This window comes from Monodelphis domestica, chromosome 1 (assembly GCF_027887165.1).
Source record: "Monodelphis domestica isolate mMonDom1 chromosome 1, mMonDom1.pri, whole genome shotgun sequence".
Lineage (NCBI taxonomy): Eukaryota > Metazoa > Chordata > Mammalia > Didelphimorphia > Didelphidae > Monodelphis > Monodelphis domestica.
Window position 1 is genome coordinate 587633445 of NC_077227.1, and position 9476 is coordinate 587642920.

General features: G+C 37.6%; 1 protein-coding gene across 1 annotated transcript in view; it reads left to right on the forward strand.

Moving 5' to 3' along the window:
* CHRNB3 (cholinergic receptor nicotinic beta 3 subunit) overlaps positions 1-7881 on the forward strand; it is a 55411-nt gene extending 47530 nt beyond the window's left edge. Inside the window, exon 6 of the mRNA XM_007476412.2 lies at positions 5233-7881. Coding sequence (XP_007476474.1) covers positions 5233-5367 — 135 coding nt within the window. The 3' untranslated portion in view covers positions 5368-7881. The remainder of the gene's footprint in view (positions 1-5232) is intronic.
* Positions 7882-9476: the final 1595 nt, after the last annotated feature.

Below are 9476 nucleotides of genomic sequence, written 5' to 3' on the forward strand. Positions count from 1 at the left end.
CTGTGTGACCTTGAGCAAGTCACTTGACCCCCATTGCCTAGCCCTTACCACTCTTCTGCCTTGGAGTCAATACACAGTATTTAAAAAAAGAAAGAAAGAAAGAAAGAAAGAAAGTAATAGAGAAGGTAAATGTCTAAATAATATTAAAAATAATAAATGGGTTGTTAATATGAGGCTTAAATGGGATAATGTATGTAAAGTACTTTGAGAACATTAAAGGGCCATAGCAGTGTTCACTAAGTTTTATTATTCCAGTTTTCTATTTACCTGAAATGGTATTTATAAAATAAGTAAACCCTGAGAAAAATATGATGGAGGCAAGAATTTTCAGGCTGAAACACTATGAGAAAAGGTGAAAAGATCATGGCTAAGCATTGCTTATTCTGTTTGACCTCTATTCTATTTTTAAGTAATCTAATTTTATATTTTAAGTTGGTTATCCAAAGCTCTGGTGGTTTCTCATATTTCACAGGATGACAACTTATTTCATCAACAGGATTTTGGAATAAAAACTCAGAGTCCAGGTTTTGAATTTTTTCATTCCATTGACATTATTTTGTTAACATATTTGGAAGAGCTTCTCACTAAGCCAGGAGAAAGTTTCGGCCTAAATGGAATGAGTTTCATCAGACCCAAAGAATCGTAACAACATAAGATCATCTTTAATAAAATATTAATTTAATTAAACAAATAATTAAGCACCTACTCTGTGTGAAGCCCTGTGCTTGGTGCCATGGCTAGAGATGTGAAGAATGACCTGGTGTTTGCCCTCAATGAATTTATATTTTCCTAGAGGGACACAAGAGGGCACAGATAAGTGTGACTGAGAATCTGATGGAAGTGGGGGTAAGGGACGGATCCCAAGTTCTCATAGGAAATATGAGGAGTAAGAGAATACTTTCAGCTTTCAGATAAGTGCTTAACACAGTTCCTAAATGCTAGCTGTTCTTCATCATCATTAGCATTATGCTTTCAAGGCTTTCCAATGACTTTCCCTATAAGTTGAACTTATGACATAAAATAATTCTGTATTTTCTTCCATCCTTTATGAAATGTATTTTCCATTTAGATCTCTCAGGATCTCTAGTGTTGGTCTAGTCTTTCCACTTTACATATGAAGAAACTGAGACACAGAAAACAAATTTCCACTGGAAGTAAGCTCCAATGATGAAATTTAAACCCAGAACCAGAGTTCTGTCCAGTGTGCTGGGCTGCCTTCCATGATTTCACCCAATGGGCGCTCCATTCTTGGACACAGACGACCCCATGACTTAGCAAGCCTTCACGAGTTGTTGTGGCCAAAAAATTCATTATGCTGTGGTCAGCTGACTTGGTGATAAGAAAATACTAATGCCATTTAGCTAGGCTGACCCTTGGGTGGCTGACACATGTTCAAACCCTGGTTGTGTATTCTAAGTCAGACTACCTAGTAGAACTTGGAAGAGTTTGTGCTCTGCTGGAATAGCCTTTGAGGCCCCAGAGTCACCTCCTTGTCACAAGGAGATATTGAAGTAATCAATTTATTCTTCAGTATCAAAATTCTCATTGCCAGCAGCTTATTCAATAGATTTTGTTGTTCGATTGTTTCAGTTATATCTAATGCTTCATAACCCCATTTGGGCTTTTTTTTTTTTGGCAAAGAGGCTGCAGTGGTTTGCCATTTCTTTCTCCAGATGATTTTAAAGTTGGGAAAACTGAGGCCAACTGGGGTCAAGTGGTTTGCCCAGGGCCTCATTGTTGTAAGTATCTTCGGCCAGATTTGAACTCAGGAAGATGAGTCTTCCTGGCTCAATCCACTGAGCCACCTACATGACAATAAATTGTCACTTGAGATTTCTAATATCTATATCTTCAAAATTAATCCTAATTTATGTCACTCTAAAACCCAAATCTCTAGTCATCTTAGAGCAGCAGCAAGACCCAGAAGAAATTATAATCGTTTCTATATATCCAGTGCTTTCAGTTTTACAGCATTTTCCTTACGATGACTCTGGGAGCTAAGCTATGAAGTTACCCACTTTTTAAGAATAAGGGAAATGAGGATCAGAGAGATGATTTGATTTGCTTATGACCACACAGATATAGACAGAACAGAGAATGAAATCTAGCTTTCTTGACTCTAGACTTATTCACGGTACTTGCTCTGCCAGAGAGAATCAGTCAATAAACGATGATTAAGCACTTACTCTGAGCCAGGCACTGTGCTAAGTGCTGGAGAAAACCTTTGACTTGGAGTGAAAGAGTTGATGTAACCGGCTAACCATAAGTCCTTCAGGGTCAAGCTCTCTGAATGTCAGTTTTATCTATAAAATGGATGAATAATAATTGCATTACTTTTTTAAAAAACAGAATTATTGCTGTTGTTCAGTCCTTTCAGTCATGGCTAACTCTTCGAAACTCCCTTTGGGTTTTGTTTGTTTTTTAATAGATACTGAAGTGGTTTGCCATTTTTGCTCTAGCTTATTTTCCAGATGAGGAAACTGAGGCAAACAGAGTTAAGTGACTTGCCCAGGGTCACACAAATAAATGTGTGAAGTCAGATTTGAACTCAAGAAGATAAATTTTCCTGAAATCAGGCCCAGCTCTCTGTACACTACATTTTCTAGCTGCAAAAGAGATATTGTCTGGTTAAAAGTGCTTATGAACTAAAAAGATATAAATTATATAAAATGGCATATACATTCAAATTAGTATTAGCCTTAAAATAGATGGAATACAGGACTTGAACCAAAAAGTCCAGTGTACAAATTCTGATTCATATTTACTAGTTAGGTGGTAACAAAGGCAATTAATATCTCTGCCCCACAGTTTTCCTCTTCTATAAAATGGAAATGATAAAACTACCTCACATGGTTGTTTTGAAGATTATTTGAAATAATATATTTCAAGTAGCTATTCTCAGCAATACAGTGGTTTAAGACAATCCCAAAGACTCAAGATGAAAAATGCCTTCTGCCTCCAGAGAAAGGACTGATGGATTTGAATGAAGACCAAACATACTATATTCATTTTTTTCTCTGTATTTTGGAGATCTCTTTCATAAAATGACTAATATGGAAAAATGTTTTACATCATTGGACATGTAAAATCTATGTCAGAATGTTTACCATCTCACAGTGGAGGGGAAGGGAAGGAAGGGTAGCAGAGAGAGAATTGGAACTCAAAAAATTGAAAAATGAATGTTAAAAATTGTTTCTACATGAATTTGGAGAAAAACAAAATATCTTTAAAATAATATATGTCAATCGCTTTGCAAACCAACTTTAAAAGCACAATCTAAATGCTAGCTATTGTTATTTGAATATTCCTTCCTTCCTTTCTTTTTCTTCCTTCCTTCCTTCCTTCCTTCCTCCTTTCTTTCTTTCTTTCTTTCTTTCTTCCTTTCTTTCCTTCTTCCTTCCTTTCTTTCTTCCTTTCTTTCCTTCTTCCTTCCTTTCTTTCCTTCTTCCTTCCTTTCTTTCTTTCTTCCTTCCTTTCTTTCTTTCTTTCTTTCTTTCTTTCTTTCTTTCTTTCTTTCTTTCTTTCTTTCTTTCTTTCTTTCTTTCTTTCTTTCTTTCTTTCTTTCTTTCTTTCTTTCTTTCTTTCTTTCTTTCTTTCTTTCTTCTCTTTCTTTCCTTCTTTCTTCTTTCTTTCCTTCTTTCTTTCTTTCCTTCTTCCTTCCTTTCTTTCCTTCTTCCTTTCTTTCTTTCCTTCTTCCTTTCTTTCTTTCCTTCTTCCTTCCTTTCTTTCCTTCTTCCTTCCTTTCTTTCCTTCTTCCTTTCTTTCTTTCCTTCTTCCTTTCTTTCTTTCCTTCTTCCTTCCTTTCTTTCTTCTTCCTTCCTTCCTTCCTTCCTTCCTTCCTTCCTTCCTTCCTTCCTTCCTTCCTTCCTTCCTTCCTTCCTTCCTTCCTTTCTTTCTTTCTTTCTTTCTTTCTTTCTTTCTTTCTTTCTTTCTTTCTTTCTTTCTTTCTTTCTTTCTTTCTTTCTTTCTTTCTTTCTTTCTTTCTTTCTTTCTTTCTTTCTTTCTTTCTTTCTTCTTTCCTTCCTTCCTTCCTTTCTTTCTTTCCCATACTAAGCTAGTACAATAGAGTATATGGAATATGAAAGCATAAACTTACAAACCATGATGGGAAATCCCTCCACTAACACAAATCTGTAACTTATCAATACCCCAACCATAGTTTAAGATTTTTGAGAGTTTCTTTCAAGTCCCAAGTAAAATCCCAACCTTCTATAAGAAACTTTTCTCAATCTCCCCCTTAATTTGATTCTTAATTCTTAATTGATAACTTAATTCCCTCTGTTGGTACTTTATCCTGCATGCAATTTATTTGTTGAGTTGTTTGTTTATTGTCTCCTCATTAGACCTTGAGCATCTTGGTAGAAAGGACTAATTGTGGCTTTCTATGCATCCCCAGCACATGACACATAGTAGGTGCTTAATAGTTGTTGTCCTTTTAACTGGAAGAGGATCAAACTGGCATCACTATGTCAGAGTCAGCATTCAGTGTGTTCAACTGTGCCTGATCAGACCAATATGAGTTAGGAAGACTCTCCCACGAGTTGGGCACAGATAGTCCTTATGAACATTCAGGAAGGGGAAATCAGTAATTTGTATATATTACGTCTCTTCATTAGCACTTAACAGTGCCTAGCACACAGGAGGTACTTAATAAGTGTTTACTGCCTGGGGTTAGTGAGGTAGTGGATAGAGTGCCAAGCCTAGAGTCAGGAGGACTTGGGCTCAAATATGGTCTTCGACACTTCCTAGCTGGGTGACCCCGGGCAAGCCAGTTAATCTAAATTACCCAGTCCTTGCCACTCTTCTGTCTTAGAACTGAAGCTTAGGGGGCAGCTGGGTGGCTCAGAGTATTGAGAGCCAGGTCTAGAGGTCCTGGGTTCAAATCTGGCCTCAAACACTTCCTGGCTGTGTGACCCTGGACAAGTCACTTAACCCCCATTGCCTAGCCCTTACTGTTCTTCTGCCTTGGAACCAATACACAGTATTGACTCTAAGATGAAGGTAAGAATTTTAAAGAAAAAAAAAAGAACTGAAACTTAGATAGAAGGTAAGGATTTAAAAGATATATATTGATTGAATTCAAGTCCAACATGGACTATCTTATCATTCTACCTCTTATTACAAACAGAAGAATTATAAACCTGAAATTTACCATCATGCATCCTTCAAATGAAGTCCAGTGAGTTACTTGGTGTCTTTGCTCTATTAAAATGTCATTTTTTCCTTTTGCAGGTAGTACAGGACTGGAAGTTTGTAGCTCAAGTCCTTGACCGTATCTTCCTCTGGCTATTTCTGTTAGTATCAATAACAGGTTCCGTCCTGATATTTACTCCTGCTTTGCAGATGTGGCTCAGCAGTTACCACTAGACATCACTTTCTGCAATGGTTTCAATAATGGCCATAAAGATGATGCCGTCTCTTGCAATCAATATTTAATCAGCATACACTCAGGAGCAGAATGAGCATGCTTATGAAAATGGCCCTGACTCACAATAAATGCCTGCCCAGGAGAGGAGCTTCCTAAAAATGGGTTTACCAGTAAATGCTTTTGTATTCTCAAGTCCCCATTAGAGTAAAGTGGGCATAACGTTACAGAGCACCAAAGAAGCCTTCTGGGTGAGGCTCCTGAGCCCCTTTCCTTATTTGGAGGTTGAATAATCAGGATAAGATGCTTAGATGATTGGGGCTGAGGGCAGAGAATGTATTAACTTTGGGTTTATAGTTTGTTAACCTCGTCTCAGAAGTTACCAAACATCAGGCTTGTTCTGGTATGGATATTTCTTTATAATTAGTCCCATCAGACCACCCTTGGTGAAGGCTAGAGCTCTTTTATTCATCCTATCAGAATATCTAGGTGGGACAAGAAGCTTCCCATCTAGGGAAGATCCCCTTCAAAATATCATCTCTCTGGGGGCAGCTGGGGAGCTCAGTGGATTGAGAGCTAGACCTAGAGACAGGAGTTCCTAGGTTCAAATCTGACCTCAGACACTTCCCAGCTGTGTGACCCTGGGCAAGTCACTTGACCCCCATTGCCTAGCCCTTACCACTCTTCTGCCTTGGAGCCAATACACAGTATTGACTTCAACGTGGAAGGTAAGGGTTTAAAAAAATAAATAAAAAATAAGAAAATAGCATCTCTCACATCCCAGCTTATTCTGGTTTTGAATAAAGTAGCGAATGAGAGTCTGTCTACTTACATTACACTGTTCTGTAGCTCCCTTTCTTTAAGTTCTAGTTACTTTTTCTGGGGAGCAGAGGTTTTCTCCCAAACTTACAGCATATAAATTCTATCCCTTTTCTCCATATCACACAGGTAGAAAATGACAAGAAATGAAACTTGAACCCACATCTCTAAATCCAGTGCTCTTTCCATTGTACCACAAAAAGCCCTCAAAAGGAATTCCTACAGCAGTTCTTAAAATGCTTTGAGCAGGGCAACTAGGTAGCTTAGTGGATAGACAGCCAGGCCTGGATATGGGAAATCTTGTGCTCAAATCTGGCCTCAGACGCTTCCTACCTGTGTGACCCTGGGCAAGTCATTTAACCCCCATTGCTTAGCTTTTAATGCTCTTTTGCTTTGGAACCAATAGTTATTATCAAGGAAAAGTAAGGGTTTTAAAGAATGCTTTGAAGGCTATTGGCACCTGTTAGAACACGTGGACAACTTCCAAAGGAAAGACAGTGTTGTTTACTCAAATGAGTCTAAAGTCAAGTATTCTTGAAAAAGAATTAACTTCATTTATTAGTTGCATAATAGATTTTAATATGATCTCTAAGTCTGTGGTTCTGGATAATTTTTTCTCTTTTAATTTGTCTATAAATAGTTTGAGTAGAGTTTATATTAATGCTTGCAAAGAGGCTTGGTTAGCATTAACAATGATAATGGCTTGAAAACTCTGATCAGAAAAAAGAATGGTGAAGATGATACTGAATTAGTCAAAAGTTATAATCACAAAAAAGTGATAGACCCAAAAAGGAGATTTAGATCTACGAAAATGAGTCCTAGAAGAGCCATGAAAGGTAATACAAATCTTTTAAATACTAGTACTCAAAACTTTTATATAAAACACATCTACACAAACTCTACACTGGGTACTCAAGGAATCTAGGGAGACTCTATATAGGAATCTTGACTTGAAGAGCTTTTTCAGTTACTTTAATTTTTCTTGAGAATTTTTTCTATAAAATTTATTCTGCGCAACACATCAATCTCTCTCCATGACTTAGTCGATAATCTTGGAAAGCTGCTGGGGCCAAAATAAAAAATCATTGCCCACAACCGGTCTGGGGATTAGCCTCTCTGAACTGAGCTAGGATGGTCTTTGGCAGAGAGAGCCATGTTCCCCTGGGCCGATCTCGGAAGCCTTTCTAGCTTGGTAGGACGTGCCAAAATTGGTACTCTCCTTTGAGAGCCTTTGGTCATCCACAGCCCTCAAGAAGACTTGAAGGTAGGGACCAGTAATAGGTGGTATAACAGGCCATGCCCAGGGAACAGCTATCCTAAAGGGAACCGTAAAGGGAATGCCAAGGTAATTGTTTCGAATGTAGTAAAAGAGCTGAAAATTTAGAAAACTTGATTTTGATGTTCATGAGACAGAGCTAAGAGACCTGTAGTCACTGAACACAAGTGGTCAAATTCATATACTCTACCTAAAGACTTGTGTTAGCTTCCATGTATATAGTCCAGTACATGTGCTAGCTTTTATGTGCCTGTACATATGTTGGCTCCCATGCATGCGTGTCGGCTTCCATGTTTGACTAAGTGTGCATTTGAGTGTACTGCAAATTTAACATATTTAAAGACATGTCCATTCAATTTGTTTATAAAAACAATATTGAGGTGCATTTATTATTATGCATTAAAATAAAATGGGTTATACATTATATTTTTTCTGAATCTTGTTAGTTTGTCAGAAGGAGTTCTATCACTTGATTTGTTCAAAGAAGACATAAACATTTCACTCTTTGGCTACTAATTAACACCCATTTTTCACTTCTTTGGTTCTTAGGCATTGTTCTCTGCTTCTAGGGCTCTGGTAGGACAAAGGCATAGAGGAGGTGGCAGCAAAAGCACCAAAACAAAGAAGTACAACTTTCCTAGACCTTCTTTCATATGCATTTGCCTCAGGTTGTCCCATTAAGATTTCTTTTTTTTTAATTATTCTAGGCTGCCATTAATGTGCAAAGCAGAAAAGAGGGGTGTAGAGAAGGAAGAACCTGGAAAGAATAATAAACAGGAGGAACTGATGTCAGGGGTTTCCCTTCTCTAAACCCTCACAACCAAATTCCTTACTAAGGCCTTTAAATGGGTAGATTCCTCAATTGTTGCAATCAAAAAGAGCAGTGGTTATTCTGTCTATATAGCACCAGACCTGGAGTGGGAGGACCCCATTTCAAATCTGACTTCAGATACTCCCTACCTGTGTGACCCTGAGCAAGTCACTTAACCCCAGGTATCTACCCCTTACTACTTTTCTTCCTTAGAATGATCAATTCTAAGATGGAAAGTAAGGTAAGACAAGAATACTGAATTCAGTTATTCAAATTAGTTTGAATGTTTATTGTTTCACTAAAAATTTTCATGAGAAAAGGAATATTTAAACTTTCCTGGATAGACTTCTTAAAACTAGAGCCATAAAAACCATCACATTTATCCCAAACCCCTTGTAAATCTACAAAAACTCATAAAACCAGTGTCAATTCAATACTTTCTTGATGTCTATTGTAATTTAAAATTTTAGGCAAACTGCACATAATATGCAATACAGTTGAATTTTGCATATACATTAAATAGTGTGTTGGGGGACCCCTGTAGAATCAATTTGATAGCTCTTTTATATTTGATGAGTGTCTAGAAACCCAGGTTCTAGTCTTGGGTTGGCCATTGATTATCTGAGTGACCTTTATAAGAGTCTTAATGCAGACTTGGGAAAATCCCAAGTAACAGCAGTTTAGAATAGGGAAAAGAAATATGGAGGACATAATGAGGCATGAGCTTTACTTCTTCCTTACAAGTTCATGCTATTCACATCTACAACCCAATCTAAGCCCTGGTAGCTAGTGTCTACAGATCCTCAGGTCACTCCTCTTTCCTCCTCAATGAATTCAGTACCTGGCTTATAATTTTTCTCTTTTCTGCAACTCCTGCCCTCAGACTAGGGGATTTCAATAGATAGAGTCTACTTCAAATATCTTGGTCACTCAGTTCCTCAACCTACACACTTCCCAGGAAGGAAGGAAGGAAGGAAGGAAGGAAGGAAGGAAGGAAGGAAGGAAGGAAGGAAGGAAGGAAGGAAGGAAGGAAGGAAGGAAGGAAGGAAGGAAGGAAGGAAGGAAGGAAGGAAGGAAGGAAAGAAGGAAGGAAGGAAGGAGAGAAGAAGATAATTATAATAATAAAAAGGTCACTTTAATATACAAAGTCATATCCCTAAATCTTTACATTATAAAATGTATGTCTCATAGTCAATGCCATGATA